Source organism: Cyrtonyx montezumae, unplaced genomic scaffold, assembly GCF_038088225.1.
Source record: "Cyrtonyx montezumae isolate F1298 unplaced genomic scaffold, pur_monq_1.0 scaffold_3, whole genome shotgun sequence".
NCBI lineage: Eukaryota > Metazoa > Chordata > Aves > Galliformes > Odontophoridae > Cyrtonyx > Cyrtonyx montezumae.
Window position 1 is genome coordinate 73,135,697 of NW_027072034.1, and position 23,210 is coordinate 73,158,906.

Below are 23,210 nucleotides of genomic sequence, written 5' to 3' on the forward strand. Positions count from 1 at the left end.
CCTATTTGCAAGAAAGGAACTGAACCAGAGGTGCAAGTCACATAGAAAGCACAGGAAGATGTGTGTAAGCTTTCCACACGCAGCTTGCCAAACACACTTCTCCCAGGGCTTGGCCCTTGGTAATCAAGGGCTGCCAATAGCTTATTTACTATGCCAGATTGGGGAGTTTGGCTGAGACCTATCATTTTACATTAAAACTTCATTCTGATTTAGCAGAGCAGAACACAAAAGCCTAAAGTGAAAGGAAGATCTTTAACGTGAAAACTAGGCTCTCAGTGAAAAGATAATGCTACTGAATTCAATGCAGCTAGATCTGTGGACCCTAGCAAAAGGACCAACTCTCAGCCTTGAGCTGCAGATCCTTCCCAACCCATGGATAGCATCTGGTGCTCTTTTAAAACCTGTTCACAAATGGGAAAAAAAAGGAATTTGAAGAAAAGAGTGAATTGAGTAATCTTTACAGTCTAGTCTGTGTTACAGTGAAGGACATGTGCAACATGGGTTGAATTTGTCTTCTGTGAACAGGGAAGTAGGAAGACTTTTGGAGAAGTTGGTCAGTGCTAGAAGGGAGTGGGCAGAGCAAACACGTCCTTCTCTTTTACTGACAGCATTATGGACAGTTCATGCTTTTGCACAGGTTCATACATAAATATGGGACAAAGGCACAGACATGATGAGACTCCAGAGGCCTATGTTCCATGTGCCAGATTACAGCAAGATCCAGAAAAACTGTATTTGCCTTGTACTGGGTAATAAAACACATTCCCATACAATGTTGTGGCCCTAGAAGACCCTGAATCTCACCTTACAACAGGTCATCTGACTTTAAGATCCATGCTTGGGTACTACAACCAACATGAAAGTCATATAAAGACTGTTCATGTGTAATAATTACTTGTCCCCTGTCTCAGGGGTCACTAAGAAATAGGTTGACCAGAAACGAGCTTTGGATTGAATTATCTGATGTGTCATACACAGCCCACATGCCACATGAAGCATATTATGCCACTTTATTCATTGACTCAGAATTTGAGATGCCATTATAAGGCAAAAATCTTTTTAGTATTTCTGCAAAACAGTAAATTAAACAGCATCACAGCAAGTACTTCAAGACTGAGTCTTGGCTGTAGGCCTAATATAAGAAACCCCATATGCTTAGACAGAACAACAAAAAGCAATACACAAAAAGCACTATCTTGCTGTGTTCTAAGCTGCTGAGCTGTACCATAAAGGGCAGTCCGAGAAACATCAAACAATGCAACTCCTGTGGAAAAGAGTAATCTTCAGCCAGGAACACACAAGCACAAAGTATGCTTACTTGAGTGTGTACACACAGCCTGACTTGTTCCAAACCTCCAAATCTCATAATCCAAGGAAACAAACTTTACTCTTTTCCCCAGGTTGAAGTTTGTTTAATGCAAGTGCTTGCTTGAGACACCTGACTAATAAAAGAGTTTCAAAGCATTATTTTTTTCAGTGAAGTCCTTACGTATTCAATAGGCTTCAGGGATTTGATTGCAGCAGTTGGGCAGCCACAGGAAGGGAGATCAATGTAGAGGCCTTCTTCCAGCACACAATGATTGTCATCGATTTCCCCTTGGTAATAAAGGAGCCAACTGCAAGAACAAAATAGCAAAAAAGATTAGCAGCTCAAGATGCTTATTAATAGTAATGTTTTTCAAGACTTAGTATTTGCTAAGGAAGTGAGGGATAAAAAAAATCTGTCCTTGTTTTCGTAAAACTAAAGTGACTTTAACGGCTATGTGACAAAGCAACAAAATATAAAAATCAAATCACATGGTACAGAAATCTCAGCCTTGGAATCAACAGACACTAATGGAAGGCAGACACCTCTCCTGCATAGAACTCTTAAAATCTAGAATAAATTCTAATGGGAAGTAAAAAAAGTCACAGTGAGCTTTCCTTCTCACAGGGAAAACAAAAGGCATGCTATCCTGATCAACAGCAGGACAGCATTTTCTGAGCTACATTGCAAGACAAGGAGTCTAAGATGTGATGGAATATGATCAGTGTGTTATGCACTGCTGATGATCTGAAATTTAGTAGCATTAGGAAAAAAAATATTACTTAAAATGGTGGCATGTAAAACAACACTTACCAACCCCGCAGAACCTTAAAAGAACATGGTATGAATGATGTGAAATCAGAAACTTCTGCTGTGAAATCAAGGCATGCTCCTTGGAAATGTGTGTTACTGAAAGCTTTGAGCTACAAGAACAAAACAAAACAAAGCCAATGACTAGAAGGGAAATAAACTCATTGCCATTAACGTTAGAAGACATAGTGGTCTAAGAGACATATCCATTCAATTTGCAAAACACAGTAAAAAGAATGAATTCTCAGTTAAGGAGTCTTTCATATCTCCATAGCTGCTTTCTTTTTTTTTTTTTTTTAGCTAGATTGTGTGTTTTATCATCTCTGGATCCTGTTCAGGAAGTTTATGTTAATATCTGAGTTGCAGTCATGTTAATGTAGTGGTAACAAGCGTAAGATCAAATGCAGCAGGAGAAGACCCAGAGAACAGAGAGGAGTAGGACTGAAGGATGTTATCTTCCATGTGAAATACCCCTGAACTGTGGCTAACTCAGTAATCCAGGTTTCAAAACTGGAGGAGAAGGCAATTGTCAAAAGATACAAGGTTACTGTAGGTTACTGTTAGCAAAATGCCTTGAAAGGTTCTGTTCCCCGAGCAATTGCATGTAGTTCTTGTTCAAGAACCAGCAGGAGAATTTCTGGGGGCAACCCGGTGCAATTTGGTATGTGTACCATGGCCGTACTAACTTCATGAAAAGTTCAGCTAAGATGGCATTGCATGTCATGGTGAAGAACTTCAAGATACACTGAACTATACTCCACCAGTAAGATGTGCTCAGTTCACTCTGAAAAGCAATAAGGTTGAAAATACTGCAGTTAAAAAGAGAAAAAAAACCCAAACCCACACACACAAAAAGCACTCAGTAGTATGATACAGCCCATTACTTATAGTGAAGTCACTAAAAATTCTGTGTTCTTATGCTGGTATGGTATAATGGAGGTGATTTTCCCTTTAAAACCTGAAAGAGAGGCTGGAAAAGAATGCAAACTTTAACAAGAGAACAGCTCATATTCTGTAATGGAAGAAAAACACTACAGCTGTTGCAAGCACAACTTCCCCCATTATGCCCCAAATCAGCCCAGCTTCCTGCCAAAAAAAAGAAATCAATTGGTCTTGCCAGTACAGAGAACAGGCCAAACATAAGCATTAGCAAATGCTTTTATGGAAAAATTCAGATTGCGTTTTGAAAAGAAATGAATACATTTCCTGCTGGAAAGAACAAGAAAAGCTTAACCTGGCCTTTGAGAAAACAGATCAGCTACAATATGAAGGATAAAGTGTAAGTAGTTTTTCCATAAATAGGAAATATGTCTAATAGTGAATGATGCTCTTAACCACACTAAAGCTAGGATGAAGTATCAATTCCTCAATGAAAAAATTGTGTATCCGTTATTAGTCTTAAACTGTAGCTAATAATGCTTTATCAGGTTTCACTTCCTAAAAAGTCAACAGGCAGAATGTTGAAAATACAACCAAGTTATCATGGCAGTTATCTCTGCTCCCTAATTTCTCTGCGCAAGTCAACTGCTAATGAAGAAGGCTTTGTTCTTGCTGAGCAAAACAAAGTTTTCTTTTAATAAATAAAATGAATAATTTCTTAGAAGTGTCAAATTCAGCCATTCTTGCATCACATGCACTTTGTTTATTAGTGATTCTGGCAGAAGCAGAAGATCAGGGGAGTAACTGAAAGATTAAAGAAAATTCAGTTGTTTTTCTGAAGAGCAACTAAAAAAGTGGAAAAAGACACGCTCCTGGACAGTGAACACAGCTCCCTTAGCTCAGGTCTGCACTTATTAAGGGTGGGATAACTGACACAATCATTCAAAATAACTGGTGTACGGCTTATAGAAGAGAATACTTAAGGATTTGCCAACTCATGCACCATGCATTTTCCAAACTACGAGACTGCTGCATATATGGAAACATTTCTTTACCTTGAATGGGAAAATGTTCATATTTATCTGAATGCTATCCTTTAGTCAACCTAAGTGATTAAATATTTCCCTACAAAAACTAACTGAAAATATCTCCCTTTCAAAAGGGCTGCAGCAATACAAGTGACATTCTTCTTTAATTTTAGGATGGAATCCTGTAAGAACCAGGACTGTCAGAAGTCAGGATAGTATTTTTTGAAAACAAAACTATGAGTGCTATTAGAGAACACAACAGGCCAAACAATCTCATATAGATCAGTAATTTCACAGATTGTGAATTGTAGGGGTTGGAAGGGACCTCCAGATATCATTGAGTCTAACCCCCCTGCCAAAGCAGCTCCCTAGCCCAGGCTGCACAGGTAGGCATCCAGGCGGGTCTGGAACGTCTCCAGAGAAGGAGACTCCACCACCTCTCTGTGCAGCTGTGCCACTGCTCCGTCACTGCACTGTGGAGAAGTTCTTACACATATTTGTGCAGAACTTCTAAGCTTCAGTTTGCAACCATTTCCCCTCATCCTAGCACCACACACTGCTGAGAAGAGTCCTGCCTTGTCCCTTTGCCTCGTGCTCCTTAAGTATTTATAGCTGTGGATCAGATCCCTTCTGAGTCTCAGATCTCTCAGCCTTTTCTCTTAAGTGGTGTTCTATGTCCTTTATCATCTTTGTGGCCCTCTGCTGGACTCTTCTGAGGAGGTCCCTGCCTTTTTTGTACCAGGGAGCCCAGAACTGGACACAGTACTCCAGATGAGGCCTCACCAGGGCAGAGCAGAGGGGGAGGATCACCTCCCTTGACCTGCTGGTCACGTTCTTTTTAATGCACCCCAGGATCCCATTGGCCTTCTTGGCCACGAGGGCACACTGCTGGCTCACGTCCAACCTGTTATCCACCAGGACACCCAGGTCCCTCTCCTCAGAGCTCCTCTCCAGCAGCTCATCCCCCAGCCTGTACCAGTGCACGCAGTTATTTCTCCCTAGGTGCAAGACTACACTTGCTCTTGTTAAACCTCATCTGGTTCCTTTCTGCTCAACTCTCCACCCTGTCCAGGTCTTGCTGAATGGCAGCACAGCCTTCCGGCGTGTCAGCCATTCCTCCCAGCTTCATATCATCAGCAAACTTGCTGGGGATGGACTCTATCCTCTCATCAGTATCACTGATGAAGATGTTGAACAGGACCAGACCCAGCACCAACACCTGAGGAACAACACTCAGTACAGGCCTCCAACTGGACTCTGTGCCTCCAATCATGGCCTTCTGAGCTCTGCCAGTCAGCCAGTTCTCAGCCCTTGATATTTGTGGATGCTTACTGAATGTTTATAGAGACCAAAGAACGGATGTGAGCACAGTGAGGTGGTGGCAATGTTCCAGAAAGCCATGCAGATTTCTTTGAGTGAGGCATGTAGACTCTTGTGAATTGCTGGTAAAAATTCACAGCTAATGGTGGTGACTATGTTGAAAAACAGTGTTTTGTAGCTGAGAATTTGCTGAATCAAACAGTGTTATTGTACTCTTTGTATCTGTTGTAGAAAATAAATAGAAGGCATTACTTTTGGAGCATTCTACATCATCCACACTTTTTTGTTTGCTTGTTTTATATATGTATTACTGAAAAATTAAAAAGACAGTAAACAAAATTTATTGAAATTTCAAAGGTTTGCACTGATCTTAAAGGTCTGGAAAACTGGACTGAAGCACTGAAAACAATTTTTTTGGAAGGGAAATGCTCAAGAAGTAGAAGAGCTGAAGATGGAGAAGAAATTATGTTCAGCTGTCTGGATCCCACTAGATTCATTGAGCCAGTTATTTTACTTGGTATCATTTACCAGGCCTTAGTGTGAACAACCTTGCAAGTCTTTGGCCACAAGCTGCCATATGAGTAGGTCTGGCAGGAAATCAATGTTTAAGGCTAAAATAACACACCAATTACATCTTCAGACAAGAAATATTTCTGGTAGTGCTGGGGTAATCATAAAACTGTTGAACTACAGAACATAGTTAAAATGAAGGGTGTGGTCAACCTGCTAAGCAATAAAATGTATACATTTCCCACGCACTTATGGCTATGATACCCGTTCAAGGAAAACAAAATTATGTCCAGATGACAAAATACTTAAGTTTTCTGAAACAGCCATTAAGCTCTACATTTTCTTTTGGAAAATGCCATATTTCCCAAAACACAGTTTTCGAAATTTGCTTAATTAAAAGCACAATAGAGAAATCAATATAACCACTTAGATAATCACCCATGCTAGCAGCTCACTCCAGGACAGAAAAGGATAAATGAAACCACAAATGCCAGAAATGAGGAGAGCCCTGTTGGGACAGAACGTTGTGGGAGACAGAGACCATGCCTGGTGATAAGCACAAATATTGTGAGCAGCTTTTTGATCAGTAAGATACCACCAAAGGTATGCTAATGAAATTAAGATAAGGATCAGAAGTGCAAATCCTCAAACTTACTTCTCCTTAAAACTGAAGTCAATTATCAGCAAGGTAGATGTAGCTTTCAGAGAAATTGTTTCAATGCCTCACAGAAGAGATACATCTTGGATTTGTTATAATCAGGAAATCCCAACTTCAATCTCATCAGACCTACTAGTTTGAAGTGTGCAGTTCAATTTTCTGCAGTTTATATATTGTTATTTTTCACCTCACACATATGGCAACCTAGCTACGAACCTGACAATGCAAAACAACGGAAAGAACACATGTAACAAGGAGAAGGACAAATATATTTGATATCAAGTTTTCAGAAAAGAAAAAAAAAGAATAGCTGGCTACAAAGATCCAAAGTCACCCAAGTCTATTGTACTGCTTGCATTTTAGGGTCAGAATACTACAAACTATGAACTGGAATAAAACAAAGAGCAGAACATTGGCAAACATAGCCCTTACACATTTATCAGCTTCCGGAAGCTATTCTTTAATGTACAGAGATGATAATACTGAGATATACATCTGAAGTAACGAAGCAAGAAATTCAGCATTACCTGTGTTTAATTATTAAATGTAGTTTAGTACTAGAGATAGTTATATAACATCAACATACCAAATGTGGAGGCTCATTCGTTCCAAGCGGTTCCTGCAAGAATAAATATATATACAGGCATATGAACAAACAAGATGAATTATAATTAGTTTCCAATAAGGCATGTCAAGACCCTGAAATTTGTAATTTGTAAACTACAAATTCAAGAGCAGAGATGCACACAGTTCCCATGTTCTTGGCACAGTTCTCTTTTCCCATTCCCTGCCATCAGATGCCTATAAGCTCATTACTAGACACCTCATTGTTCAGTCCTTTTCTCCAGTGAGATACTGCATCATTATTTAGTTTGTGTAACTAATTAATCAGTTCATGTAACTCGAATTAGAGTCAATGTAAATCTATCTGGATTTAAATGTATTTCTCAAAAAAAAAAAAAAGAACAAAAACAAAATTCAGAACAATATTGGGACACTTTTGTCAAAATATACTCTTCAAAACTAGGCTTCTTATTCAGTTTTCAGTGTAGTAATATCATTTAGTATATACTTATAACTGAAAATTTGCTTTGCTTTCCATTAGGATGATAATCTATTTGGCCTAGTTATATTTAAAAATGGATTAAAACCATTTTCTGTTATTATTCACTATATGCCATATAAATACTATAGTATGGAAGTATAAAAAAAGCCCACAGAGCTCTCTTACATACTATGAGCCAGAAAACAGTTATACAAATGCTTGAGAATTTATCAGTTAGGCAAAATAAATCTTTCCAGGCCAGGTTTTTGTTCCACGAACGCAGCCTAACATAAGGGAAGTTCTTAATAAGTTTCCCTGGCAACTTTCTCATTAACATTAAGAAAGATCCAAAGAACCTATTTCAGAAAAACGAGGTTCAGTCTCTGTCTTGTACAGACTTATGGTATGTCATCCACAAGAATCTTTAACTTGTTTCCAAGAAAGCAGACTAAATGGTTATAAAACTTCACATTATAAAACTATTGTAGACTCTGAACTCCAAAGATCTGCTTTCTTCTAAGTTTTGTCCTTAGAAATTTCTAGTAACTCACCAACTTAATTGGTCGAATTGACATAATGATTTTACTGGATCCTCCCCAGTCAAAGAAACACTTGTATTTTCCTTTCTCCAATACATACTGTTCTCCACAGAAATGTTTCTGCTGATATGCAACCCACCTGGAGAATAGCAGAAAAATAAATGGAAAACATCACATTTTCATGTATAACTTGATGAAAATACCAGCAAGTTCAATAGAACTATTTTCTTTGGATTTTTTCTTGACAAGTCTATCTGAGAGTGAAATGTCAAATTGGATTTGAGTTGCTTAAGCATCACACACTTATATTTTCTTAGTCCCCTAGAATCAAGGACTGTTCTTTTAGAGCTGTTAGGGATACTAGAGGACATCTCCCTTCATAGTACATTTAGCATCTGGTGTGTTCAGCACCATTTAATTATTTCTTAGATTACTTTCCCCTGTGTGTATTACTATACACATTTTATACCTGCCATCTTTCTGGCTGCTCTATTTTATGAGGTCCAACTGGCACTTCTCATCATTAACATGGCTTTTAATTGCCCTGAAGAAATTAGTGTAGATTTGAAGAGTACTGTTTGCTTCCTCCTCCAAGATTACTAAGTCTTCCTGAATAAAATCACCGATGACATGATCGAACAAAAGCAGATTTATCAACTCCTGAGAAACTGATGACTCTTCTCCATTCTTAAGACTCTTCACTTTGCTTCCTACATGTGAGCCAGCACTCAGTTCCTAACAGAACTTTTCTTCCAACTCCATGGAACCTTATTTCCTCAATAAACTATGCATCATTCTATCAAAGGCTCTTATCATTATTATTTTTATAGGATTGTCTTTATTCATGTGCATATCAACTTTCTCACAGAATACCAGAGGTTTATTGAGGCAGCAATTCCCTTCACAGAAGTCACAGAAGTCACTTCCCTTCAGACTGTGATTAACTATGCATTTCATGATCTTGCAGATTTTGCCATTTTACTGTGGACAGAAGCCAGATCCATTAATGTATAAGTCTCGGGAAGCTCCTTTTATTCATTTTTTGGAGATGAACTTATGTTGGCAATTTATTAGATGTGTACACAATGGGCTGTTTCCAACCATGAGGTATGCATACTGGCCAGTAGTTGGTAGCCCTGCAACACTGCTCAGCTTATCCTTCATCCCAATGTCTGTGGTCTGCTGTATCAGAGTTGCCAACTAATGTCAAGTATTCCAGTTCCTTCTGTACTAGTTTTTATGCTTCTGGCATTGGAGTAGAAGCACTTGTAATTTCTGTCCTTGCTTCATCACTTAAAATTGCATATGCCTGCCAACTTATTTACCTTCCTTATTTATTGTAGTTGTACTGTTTTCTTTCCTCCTGGACTTCATAGTCATTAGACATCCATAGACATTAATGAAATCTATCCTGTGGATTTCATCTGTTTGGGCCACTACTCTTCAACAGTTCTTGGTTTAGCCTCTAGCTTTTAGTTTAAATCATTCTCCAAAGAAGGCTTCAATTTTCAGTGTCCATGGTCTGATTTCATTATGATTAAGGCACAGCACATCCTTTCTATACAGGCTCCATTTGTCCCCAAAAGGTATTCCAGTTCTTAACATACTTAAAATATCTCTTCTGTACCACAACACTCTGCATTATTATCGACGTACTTGTATTATGAAAATCTACGGTCTATGTGATTTCACAAGCTTTCTGTAGTAACTAGAGCAACCAGATCCAAATCAAGGTGTAGGCATGAGATATAGAGAAAACGTTAAGATATTTTTTCATTTAGTGAGGAAACAGAAATAAATATTGTTCTCCTCCAACCATTTACCACTTGTACCATGTAAAGTATGTTCTGTCCAAATATTACTTGAAAACAGCTGGGTATAAAAGTACATAATACTTCCAGTCATATATTTCAGTAGACTTACACTCCACTTTTCACAACAATCGATCCTATTTCCGGGCCAAATCCAGTCTGTTCCAAATCAGGAATATCTTCATTGACAAGATCCAGTGTTTTCTCATCTTCATCATTGGACTGAAAAAGTGTCACTGATGACTCTATAAAATCCTAAGAGGCAGCATATGAGTTAGACCATACGATGCCACAGCTAAAGCTACTTCACAGCATAAAACAGTTTGGCTAAGAGCTGCACACTGAAGGATAGTCCTTTATAAAACAATGAAAAGGCTTTGGCCTTTGTGAAAAGATCTTTAAGGGAGACTTTGGCATTGAAGAGTCTATCTGGAAGCCTGTCGATCTTATATGTTCCTCTGTTGTCTCCCCTTTAGGGAGGAAGAACTTGCTGTCCCTGAGTACCACCCTATTCTTTATGAGAACACAGAGTGCAAAGTTGCCTGCTTGCGAAAGAGAATGGTGTGGGTCTGAGCATTTGTTTTCCAACAGCTTCACAAATAACTACTCCAAGCATTAGTGTGACTACAGACTTTACCTCAAGTTTTCCTACCCTTTTCCTTCCCAGAGACAAGGCAATAATCATGGAGAGTAAAAGCAACAGTAGATCACTTTTTTCTGCTAAAAGGGTTTGTAGATTTTGGAGATGTGTACTGTATGACTGAACACACTATAGCAATAAAACAAATCTCCTGCTGCACTGTTACATTCTGTCTTACATAGCTGTGTGACATTGCTTTGCTTAACCAAATAACTTGGACAGCTTTAATTACTTAAAATTGAGTTTCAAATATCCAACTTTTTAAATACTTAGCAATTTTAAGTACACAGATCAGCCACTGTTTGGAAACATGGAAAACAACATACCGTTCACTTTCTTTAAACTGTTATCAAAATCATGAACTCAATTCAATTTTTGTGTTTCTGAAACATTCTGCAGTGCTGTAATATGTCACAAATTAGAACATTTTGCAACTGTTAAGCAAATGTATCAGTCAACAGATTCACAAATATATGAGGACATCACACAGGAATTATTACACAAACTACTTGCTAATGTAGCAATTAAGCTACAGTCCTGAGATTACTAAACTGAAGGCTGCCCTGAGAAAACTAGACTTACAAGAATAAAGAAAAGCACTTAATTATTAAGGCCAGACCAAGCACACAGCCAGACCAAAGAGGCTCTTTAAAGGAGACCATGCTTGTATACAGGATTCAGTCATAATCAAAACCAATTTTAGAACAAACATTTAATGTATGTCAAGCTCTCTGCATTGTTTACAGGATATTAAAAAACGATGTAGCAAATTCTGTAGTAAAACTGGCCTTCCTACTATACTGACAATCTACTTCTTCCACTTATTTAAGAAGTACCAACTACTTCAAGTACATACTTGAAATTCAAGTACAATGTTTGGTAAAATCATCAATGGCAGTTTCAGACTACTACATAGAGAAAGGAAAAAATATTAGTGTAGTTTTAGTGACAATGAATAACAGCTAACTAAACAGCCCTAAAGCAAGAATTTTACGAGTTCCTGAAAAGCTGTTTAGATTAAATCTGCACTTAATTTCTTTACATTCAAAATATGAAAATACATCCACAATTTTCATTGGAAGCATGTTTTAAATACAGTCATGACTTTTTCCTTACAGAGTTTTCACTGCAGTTTCTTATATAATAAGCAATATGAAATGCTTAAAAATGAACTTTGAAGACAAGTCCAATAATTTTTAATCTGAAAACATCAGTGGGAAAGTTTTGAAAGCAGTGTACCCTGCTGCACTATAACAGACTTAGAAATTGGTCCTTCCCTGATCATGACAAACACGAGTAAACTTCAGCTTCATAGATTCTCTCATTTGAGTCTACAGAAAATAGCAAACACATCCGATCTCCCCACATCAATATACACACATATACACGCTGCCCTCCCTCAGGAACTTGTCCTGCATTTGACTTCACTGAGTCCAATGTGGCTGCTGGTAACAGAGCTGGCAGCATGCTGGAAAATAAAACTTTACATGACCTTTCTTCTTTTCTTTCAAAACACTCCCAGAATCCCTACATGAGAGAGTTTGTAATAGATTGCAGCAGAAATATTTCAGATAGACATCTTGCAGCATATCTATGTGCATGTGCATCTTTAACAGTGAATGGGGAAAGGTAACATTCACAATCTCTGTATTCTGAGTGATGAAGAAAACCTTCTGATTTGTCAGGAGATAAAAATCATGCTTCAGCTACACTGCAATAGCTGTTATGCATGCAGAAACATGGCTTGGATTTTCCTGGTGCTAATAAGCTCTCAGGGAACCCACCAGGGTGAGCATCATGGCAGAGAAACACCTGAAGAGCTTTGCCAGTCAGCACTGACACAGGCTAATGAGGCATACTGCACTTAGTCCAGCTCTGCAGAGCCATTTACGAGCTCCTGCACCATGCTTCCTTCTCACAGATGTTGACTGGACTGTGCCTGGAGCAGACTCAGGTAAACAGGGCTCATTAGCTTGGGATTGTGTCATGCAAACCTGGCTAAATTGTTTTCAGGCCTGGGCTGGCTTTAAAGCCAACAACATCAAGGTCATCTGGTGACATGTCTGAGTGAAAATGCAGGGACCAATCCAGCTAGAGATAGCACCAGTGAGTACCTGTGAGGAGCAGGGGTCAGTCCCCAGTCAGGCAAGGAGCCTGATGCACAGAAACTGGTTTTGTATTTTTGCCAGAGTTCTCTTGAAAATAAAGAGTTTGGCATTAAAATGCTAAGCTCCTGACCTTAAATTACATACTAAGTCACAAAGGGAGCAATATGGCATGACTTAATACTGATCTACGTATTGTGCATCAGAGCATGGCAGTCTGTTGGTCAAGCTGAACAAAACACCACTGCCATCACTCATTTCATTGATTCCAGTCACAAACTAGCTTCTTTCTTGATGTTATGCTACAATATGAGGAAAAGTATTAACAGCAGAAGTGTAAGTATATATTGATATACATTTACATGTCAATTTGAATAATGTATGCTGATAGATGAATAAGAATGATACATGTTTTTAAAATGCTGAAGACTTGAGCATCTTGCTTGTTGTAGGCCTGAACCAAATTAAAATCACAGAATCACTGAAAATCCTGAGTTGGAAGGAACCTACAATGATCATGGAGTCCAACTCCTGGGACCACAAATGACCACCCAAATTTAAACCCTATGTCTGAGAGCAGTGTCCAAGCGCTCCCTGAACTCCAGCACTTGGGGCCGTGCCCACTGCCCTGGGCAGCCTGCTCCGTGCCCACCGCCCTGTGGTGCAGCACTGTCCCTCACCCCCAGCCGCCCCTCCCCTGACACAGCTCCATGCCGTTCCCTCGGGCCCTGTGGCTGTCACACAGAGCACAGCTCAGCGCTGCCCCTCCGCTCCCTGGGAGAGCTGCAGCCGCCATCAGGCCTCCCCTCAGCTCTGCTCTGCGCTGAGCCAACCAGGAGACCTCAGCTGCTCCTTAATGCCTTGCTCTCCAGATCACTGAACACCTCTGTAGCCCTCTTTGGATCCCCTTTGGATCCCCTTTGGATAATAGTTTTATGCCCTTCTCACGTTGTGGTACCCAAACCCACACCCAGTGATCCAGGGTCCTCCTGCAGTAGCTGCAGAATCTGGCAGTTCCTCTTGTTAAAACTATGACTGGCAAGTGCAGTTGCATATACATGCATAAACATAGAAGGTCGTCCCTGCTAAACATCTGCACAATTTTAAATCGGTACATATGTCATTTGCAAGACAGAAGATTTAAAAATATTAATTTAAGTTTCTCAAGTATCCTATACATAGCTTGAAAAGTAAGAAAAAAAACTAAAATTAGCCAGTAACTGAGTAGGATTACACCCATTCAAAAAAGCTAGAATTCTTGCCAAATCTGAAAAGAAATCATTCAGAGAATAACAATTCATTGAATTCTTTGCATTAACTGAATTTCATAAAAATTAAACCTGTACATTGTGAATTTAAGCACAGCTTTTTCTGGCTCCCATTAACTCCGCCCCCCCACTCCTGCTGCCAAAGAATAATGGATGTTGAGACGATGACATTGCTCTAAATACATGTCTTCAATCTTCATATAACTCATGGTTCAGGAATATAACATCACATCAGAAAGACTCGATAATCTCACAGTGAACAACCTAATTCCCAAAAGGAGATGCTCTATGCAACTGCATTCAAAGAGCAAGAGCTCTCACAGACCAATAGTTTTCAGTATTTTATCACTGGCCCACACAATGTATTTTCATAGATGAGATCTTTTCACCGTGATTATTTATATTGCTAGAATTTTCTGGCACAGAAATTACAGAGACAGAAGGTAACACTTTTTAAGGCTTTCAACAGCTGCTGGGTTAAACATCCTCATTTTCTTTATATTAATAAACAACCACACAGTACACTTAACGATGTTAAACTTTTAAGAAAAGCATCCCAGAGATTTCAACAGCTTGAAGTGAAGAAGCGAGATGCTTGGAATAATCTTGCAGTGGGACAAAGAATTCCATGTGACCCATTCTTTGAACTTTAAAAGGGCTATTCAGAACTTGCTTCAGCTTTACAATGTATACAGTCTAAATTTCACCAACTAGGAGAAGAATGACAGCAAACAAGCACTATAAAATGAAAAACAACCTTTGTCTTTATGTATAGAGCTGCATATTATTTGTGTGAAATTCATGAAAGTACTTACAGCCTGAAGGAACCGGAACGACAGGAGAACACTGTCAGCTCCTCCCCAGGTGTGTGTGTCCTCATAGTCTCCCTCCTCCAGCAAGTACTGACGGCCTTTGTAGCGCTCTTTGTCATAGGCAACCCATCTAAAGCAATCACACAAAAGAATGAGAAATAACTAAAAGCAAAACAATTCCATACATGATTTTCCATAACAAATACAAGAGGATAAGAACATACTAAGAACACTGCGATTAATATCATAGCCTCAGCTACTGAAAAAAGCAAGACGCTGAAAATCACAACACCCAAGAAGTGCTCTTTGTAGATCAAATTCTGCCATGTGATTGCTTCTCCAACAACAGTTTTTGTAATGTTTCTAGATGTATCTCCCCTCAATCAGCCATAGCCCCAGTATCAATATTCAGTGCTATAGAGGTAAATGTGCCTAGCTGCCAAAAAACCCTAAAATTACGAGCTGATAGTGATAAAACCCATCTACAAATCCTTTCCATGCTTTCATAAATGAGGAGATACTACACCGCTTTTAAAATTTAGGGATTTCAGTAGAGGAAGATTTCATACACTTTCATTACTTTCTGCCCTAATGTATGAATAGACAAGTCAGTTGAATATATACAATATGTTGCCTACAGAATGCATTTTAGTACTATGACAAAAAAAACCTCAGAAGTATTCTGACAAAAACAAGTTTTGATTAAAATAACGCATTCTCACACCATTTTTGAAAGTTTGAAAGAAGTGCTTCCCCTTCCTTATTTCTTTCCCGCAAACATTTATTTTATTAGAATGCCCTTTTAAGTATTTAGAACTGCTGTACAAATTCTGTTGGCATTGAAATTTGGCAGGCAGGGATAGCTCAAATCTTAGCACCATTTGGTTAATATCAATGTTAATATTAATTCATTTGTTTAAGTTACCACAGTATTAAAAATAATGTCACCACAACAGACAGAAGGATGATTCTTAATTATTTGAGGCTTCCCAGATAGCTAATATATAGTTTATTTATTTGAATAGTTTATTTGTGTATTCACAATTATGTTTACTTCGAACATAACGCTTGTGAGATGCAGATGACAGCCTGTGTATTATATATACATTATTATATTGTATCTTTACATTGAAGTGTTAACACTGAACCCCCTTAAGTTAAAACTGAAGCTTATGGAAACTATTTTATTGCTAAGCTCTTGGGCAGAAGCAACCATCTTTTATGCAGGCAGTTTGGTGGCCCAGTTTGCTGGCATCTAATTGGTCAACACTGACTTCAAACACCTCTCAAACAATTTTATCTTCCTGTATTTCCTTAGATAGGTAAGATATTGAGAAGTAGTTTTATCCAAGGTTGGTAACTGATAAATGTATATTTCTTTCTTCTCAAAATATTTTACCAGTGAGAGGAATTCTAGTCATGTTTAGTTGGCATTTCTTAACATTTAGTTATCTAAATCTATTAGAGAAAGACTCTCTCTTTTTTTCTAATATGTAAAAACAAAAACAAAACAAGAACAGAAAGGCCACTTACACGCCACCAATGACACGTATTGATCCAATTTCCTGAAAATCCTCTTCATTACCAAACAGAGCCAGGACAGAACTAATATTTTCTGAAAACTCTTTGGACCATCCTCCAAAGTGGGTTTTCTCATATATTATTATCTAGAAAATATGATTTCAAACAACACTTAGAGTATACCATGTATAATAGTTTGTAGTTTAGGTACGGGCACTGCTATGGTATATGGAATACAGTTTCTTTTCTCCTTCAACAAGCTACCACTATTAAGAAAATTCAGCAATGTATTCCTAAATTTTTCTGATTATTCAACACCCTGGAAGCTGAAGAGATCCCAATGTGGATTTAGTTGGGCTTCTAGGACTATTTGCAGACATTTCCACAAAAGACTACTCATTCACATGATTCCATACAGGTAATTGCACACTGCAGTTAAATGATTGTTATTTATCCTTTATAGTTTGCCTGGGCACTGCAAACCAGCTTGCACTGAATCCTGCCTTGTCATGGCTAGATGTACTGAGCTAACACCTTAAAACTATATGAGAGGTCCTTCTCTGCACTTTGCTGGTGATTTGAATGACTGCAGTTAACATACTCTCTGGTTTCCTCATCTGCCAAACCACACTCACCAGTCATTAATAGCATAAACATTTATTATTAATATTTAATAAAAAAACTTAAATGTTGTACATACTTGTAATTAAAAGTTACCTAAAGCATTAATATTCTTGTGGAGAAATAGAGAAAGGAGGCAAAAAGAGCAATTATTGTGGATTAGCTATGTGATTCACAAGTCACAGAACATTTGTGGTCAGACCCACGACTCCTGCATTGGACTCAGACACAGGAAGGAAGGATCCTAAATCCCTCTACCCCCCCATAATTTATTTTTTTATACATGGTACATTAAATGGGAAAATCTCTCCCAATCTCCTTTCATTATAGCGATGAATGTGTCAATCAGGCAAATTCATTTTATATTACAAAAGCTTTACAATTTTTCTATTTCTATTTTCCTATTCTTCTAGCATGTAAAAAACAAACTATGACTACTTGGACATCTCACAAAACATAGATAAGAAAGTAGACTTGACAGTATTAGTGAATTTCCCTTCATCAGAATACAAACTTTGAAGACTCAGTCAAAAATCACAAATTCAACAAAAACAGCTTAGAAATTTTATTTTTCCAGGCTCACATTTTGTTCTATGTCCTTAGTGCTTACCTTGACATTCATAGGCATTTGGACCTTTAATCCACCCTAAAAACAAAACAAAACAAATAAGATGGAAAATGGTATTTATACAAAATTTGAAGCTATGTTTTGTCATGTGTTTTACGTTACTATAGGAGCATAAAGCCTTAGTTGTTATATTTTCCATATTCACTGTCAGCCAAATCAAACACTAGATTAAATACTCTGGTAATTCATGATGACCAGGAACACTATAAACCTGACCAAAAAAATTTAAAAAAAATTAGTGCACTGACAAGTGCACTACAAGTGCAAACAATTTTTAAATATTAATTTGTTGTCTATTTGCACATAAAAACAATATTTACAATGTGTGTTTTTTAACTAATTTGCACTGATCCAATTTTAAAATCAACTTATAACATTGTGTGGTATAAGTTTCTTAAGCATAATAATGAAATACAAACAGTTACAGGTTAAAATATTCACGTCTGTGGAAAAGAGAAACTTCAACAAATATACTGTCTCTGTCAACGTTCATGAATGGTATTCTGCCAAGGAACAAGATACCTCCCTACCAAGCCATTATGTTGTATTCACTTGTGGTTTTTAAACTCTTTTCTCTGGACTAGTGCACAGTGAAATGATAAGCTATATTCTTCCATGTTTTTTTGTAATTAAACCCCAAACTTTCTATCAAAATTTAATTTAGCTGCCCATCTCAAGATTTTTATATAATGTGAAGTCATGGGAAGACTACTGAGTATTTGTCAAAAGTAAATCTCTCATAAATATCTTCCATCCCCAAAAGACTCTAGCTGCACTATTAAAAAACAAAGAAACAAGATTTTTTTTAATTAGCAAATTGGTGTTGGCTTCAACACAATTACAAATTTTCCAGTTCCACTCTATTTGATCTCCACTTTCCAGCAGCACTTGCCCAGGAAGACATTCTAAGGATGTGCTCTTACTGGAGCAGATGTTGGAGCCCAGCAAGCATAAGAACAAGTGACCACTATGCTATTGCAACACTGCTGACACACCATGACATGACAGGTGTGTTAAATGTGAAAGGATGTCAGATTAAAATCACCAAGGCAGCAACAACAGCAAAAGACAAGCACGTGATTTATTAAAGTGTTGTGAAGTCCTCACCATTTTTAAGGGACGCAGAGATCTTACATCTGCTGAAGGAATTTCAGATGGTTCATTGCATTCTTCCAAAATCTTCATCTCTCCCTTGTAATTTAAGTCTGAATAAGCAAGCCATCTGTAACAATCATGATGAAGGACTTACTAATCTAACCAGATACATTACAAATACAATGATATTCTTAAAATTATTTTTATTTTTGTACCTCTTAGAGGATGGTTGGACTAGATGATCTTATAGGTCCTTTCCAACCTTATGAACTTATGAACTTAAGAACTTAGGTAGACAGTGTGTTTTAGAAAACTGTCAGCACATAGGAAATGAGGTATAGTTAAATCATAGAATGACCTGAGTTGAAAAGGACTTCAAACATCAGTAGAGCTGAGTAGAAGGGGACAATCACCTCCCTCTCCCTGCTGGCCACTCCTTTCTTAATGCAGCCCAGGATATAGTTGGCCCTCCAGGCCTCAAGCATGCACTGCTGTTTCATGTCCAGCTTCTTGTACACCAGGGCACCCAAGTCCTTCTCCATAAGGCTGCTCTCCTGGAGTTCTTCCCCTGGTCTGTATAAATACCTGGGATTGCCCTGGCCCAAGTGCAGCACCTTACACTTGGCCTTGTTGAACCTCATTAGGTTCACATGGCTCCACTTCTCCAGCCTGTCCAGGTCCCTCTGGATGACTTCCCTTCCCTCCAGTGTATCAACTGCACTGCTCAGCTTAGTGACACCCACAAACTTACTAAGGGTGCACCCAGTTTTGTCATCTATATCACTGATGAAGATGTTGAAGAAAATCGGTCCCAAGACAGACCCTTGGGGGACACCACTCATGACTGGCATAGCTGCATACAGCTGTAGCTTGAGGAATGCTTGCATGACATAATATTCATCTTTTGGTATTCAGCCATGATGTTACAGTTACAACAGAGTGGGTGGCTAGCAAGACAGTATTTATTCTCCAATGAATGAAAAGCTAATTACAGCTGAGCCGCTTCTTCTATTTATAAAGCCACTCAAGGACTGAACTAAAGAGGACTTCTGCCAGCAACCAGAGGAAAAAATACTTTGAAAATTTGCTTCCACTGCTAGAAGCTCACTTTGTAGTACAATGCTGAAGAGAAGAGATGGAAATCCCCAGTTAGGTTAACTGATTTACAGCAAAAACCTAAAACATTTTTCCTATAACTGACTTTTACCTCTACTTGCTGGCAAACTGCATTAAAAAAAGTTTAGTACTCACATTCCTGATTTGACACGTATATATGGGTTTTTTTCAACATCCAGTTCTTCTAAATTGGCAACTGCACTTTGTATGCAGATAGGAAGTCCCTCTGTACCGGCTCCTGGGCTGAACTCGATCTCTGGAACACTGCAGTCCTACAGAAACAAATCAAATGCTAAGGGTTATTCATGCTTGGAACATCTGCTCTGTTAGGGGGAAGTGGAAAAAGGAAAAGTAAATCTTTCTTTTTTTCCTATTTTCTCACCCTTTTAACCAGGCTTTATATGCTAGAAGGTGGTTTGTTTTGCTGCTTTCTTTTTTAAGTGAAAATTGGGATTTTTAGAAAATCTGAAGGAAGTATATTTACACCTTCCAGTAAAGAAATATTTATGCATTTATGCCTAGACTGCTTTCTGAAAGCTCAGTTTCAATGCCATTCAAGTAAAGGATCTGACAATATTTACTGACAAACCATACATATGATACAGTATTTTTTTAATTATCTTTTTAAAGACAGTGATTATATCTAGCATATTTAGATACTTATGATGATGTACCCATAACTACAACATTTTGGAAATGTCCACTACTTCATTCCTGTTCTTCAACATACATGCCTGGTGATAATTAGGTTATGTTATACATCTGACTATGGTTTCAAGATGTGTGAATTCAAGCATCAGTCATATTAAAAATCTACAGCATTTTAGACAAAGAAAGAACAATACTAGAAAGCATTTGTAAAGCAGACACTTCAGTGTGTTTCTGTTACTGCAAAGCAACAGCCTCTGCTAAATTTGTCAATATTTTCTACTGATATTTGTGCTGGAGATCAACTATATGAACATGTGATCTGCTCTAGAACTTGAAGGGTTTTTAAATGAACCACATTAATTCCATAACATTTATATAAAATTTACTGTGAATAATTTTCTGTCTCAGCAATCAAGCACATTATGATTCAGTATGGATCTTCCATAAAGTCTTGCTTCAGCAGCACATTACGGAATAGTCTTTCTGTAACAGTAGAAAGTGGCTCACATTCTTACAGAGCTTGCAATGTTATAAGTGAAAACCTTTAGTTCTCAGTGGTAACTTCACAGTATGCTTCTCCTTCTGAGCTATGGGATTATTTTGCTTTAGGCCAAAGGTCTTGGACAGCATAAAAAGATTCAGAAAATCCTAAATGTAGCTGGATGAAGATTCCCCTTGAAAGTGGACTGGAGAAAAAGCTGGAGAATATGGATGCTGCCTACACAAGCTTCACTCATCAGAAGTGTTTTGTTACTGGATTTGCTCAAGAACAAGCCATATCATAGGCTCAGGGTCATATCATGACAATGATCCCACGTGGCCTGTGGCTTCGTCAATACCCCAAAGGCAAATTTGGTGACATTACCAAGTGAGTGCAGAGAAACCCTGCATCAGGGCATTAAAGCCCTTAAAAGCTGCAGCCCCTCATCTCGTGACAGTGCCTGCATGCTCTCCCTTTTCACGTGTTTTGAGTGGAACTTCTAAATGAAGTAGTAATATCCCAGCTACAAAAATACATCTGCTTGGTCAAAGTTCTTTCAGGCGGTATTTAACTGTCAGCAACATGTGTCAATTCTAATATAGGATTTCTATTATTTTGTTTTCCTTGCAAGAGCTGAAGTATCACTGTATTCTGCTTTGGCAACTTCTTCCTACACAATTGTGCTACCTCTGTATTGCACCTTGCAAGTAACTAATACTATTTGTTTTCAGGAAAACAACAACAACAACAACAAACCCCTGCAATACCAGAAATTTTATATACAGAGGAGTGAAAGCAAAAAGATTAAGAAAAACAAGAACTTTCTAGTGGCAATGCTACTTTACAGAAAAGTACTGAACTAACATCATTTCTCCAGTTCTAAGTATATTGCAAGACAAGTTTAAAAAGCAATCTCACTATAGTTTTCACACTGATATGAATCTTATTAAATCAAAGGTAAGAAATACCTGAAGCTTGCTTTCTAATAAAACCTGTCAGATAACATGGCTGAAATCTGTGAATTCAACAATAGAAATTGATAAGCCAACCAGAAGTTGCACCAACAAGAATTCCACAAGAAATGATGCAAAACTCTTTGCCATACAAGACTAGACAAGTATCATAACGAAGTATCTTTGCCTGTGGGCTCAGACAGACTAGGAGACAGTATGTTTGATTTTCATTTGGTAAGAGGTATTTAATTTTTCCATTTGAAGTTTGGAAGAGCCAGTCTGTATTCTCTTTCCAAGTTTTCTTTCCTGATTGAAGCTAATGAGACAGGTTCCACTTCAACAGGTAAAAAATAGAGCAGTTGTACAAAGCCTAGGCAAAGCACGGACACTTAAAGTAAGATCTCTCCCATTTACTGCCACCTCTCTTCAGCCAGGTTTTGACAGCCATAAATAAACTGTACTCACTATGACGGTATTTTTGTGTCTATTAAATGAAGTTCACAAAGACCTTTTGTAATGCAGTAAACTGGAAGTCTTCATCAAAAGCAGTATCTACTTCTTAAGTTAATAACACCCTTCCAGCAAAATGTACATTATATTTTCTAAGCAGATGAAAAAAATCACAAATACACATTTGGACTTAAATAGTGAGATACATTAAAGGTTACACACATTAATTCGTAGGCAGATGAAAATGGCAGAATTTAGTTTTGCTGTATAAACAAACATTATGTATTTGCAAATATACACCAAATAGAATAACGCTAATTTCTAAAATTTAAACATGTAAACTTCAGCTTGGTAAATATTAACTCTAGCATGTTCAGATTTGCCTGAACATATTTAACAGGCATCATTACTTTCAGAGGCTTCTTTAACTTTTCTAATAAAGCCATCATCATTCAAAACAAAATGAAAACCACACAAGTTACAATAGCATTCAGGTTGAGAACTAAATCCCTCAGTCCAAACCTCTTTCATCTGTGAGGCGTCGAGATTTTAGAATATCTATATGCAAAACTACTAGCACAATGCTGCAGGACAGATCCCAAACTGGAAAGTTTCCTTGCACCCAGCCTGCCACCCACTCCACAAGCAGTCAAAACTTTTGCCTTATTTATTATCCTACTGATACATTAGGCAAAAACAAAAGAAAAAGCTCTGCAAACAGATTAAGTCTCCTCTGGGTAGCTGTCCTACCAGTCATTATATAGAACTAGTACATGCTTAGGTAAGTCACAGCCTACAGGCACTCAACTGTCTTCCTTTACTCTGTAGTAATCTCCTACCTCCACTGTCACTTTGGAGCACCCACGCTTCCCTTACGGTCTTCTAGAAACAGAGATGATGAGGAATCAGCAAAAACTACACAATCTTCCACAGTCTGCAAAGCGGGGGCCTACTTGAGCCAGC

At 38.0% G+C, this 23,210-nt stretch overlaps 1 protein-coding gene across 1 annotated transcript in view; it reads right to left on the bottom strand.

Annotated features, from left to right (window-relative positions):
• CRYBG3 (crystallin beta-gamma domain containing 3) overlaps nucleotides 1–23,210 on the bottom strand; it is a 51,448-nt gene that overhangs the window by 19,471 nt on the left and 8,767 nt on the right. The window contains exons 5-14 of the mRNA XM_065741881.1: nucleotides 19,848–19,984; nucleotides 18,609–18,723; nucleotides 17,484–17,519; nucleotides 16,265–16,398; nucleotides 14,735–14,861; nucleotides 10,019–10,161; nucleotides 8,108–8,234; nucleotides 7,098–7,130; nucleotides 2,120–2,229; nucleotides 1,490–1,616 (exon numbers count right to left, since the gene is read on the bottom strand). Of these exons, the coding sequence (XP_065597953.1) occupies nucleotides 1,490–1,616; nucleotides 2,120–2,229; nucleotides 7,098–7,130; nucleotides 8,108–8,234; nucleotides 10,019–10,161; nucleotides 14,735–14,861; nucleotides 16,265–16,398; nucleotides 17,484–17,519; nucleotides 18,609–18,723; nucleotides 19,848–19,984 (1,089 nt within the window). The remainder of the gene's footprint in view (nucleotides 1–1,489; nucleotides 1,617–2,119; nucleotides 2,230–7,097; nucleotides 7,131–8,107; nucleotides 8,235–10,018; nucleotides 10,162–14,734; nucleotides 14,862–16,264; nucleotides 16,399–17,483; nucleotides 17,520–18,608; nucleotides 18,724–19,847; nucleotides 19,985–23,210) is intronic.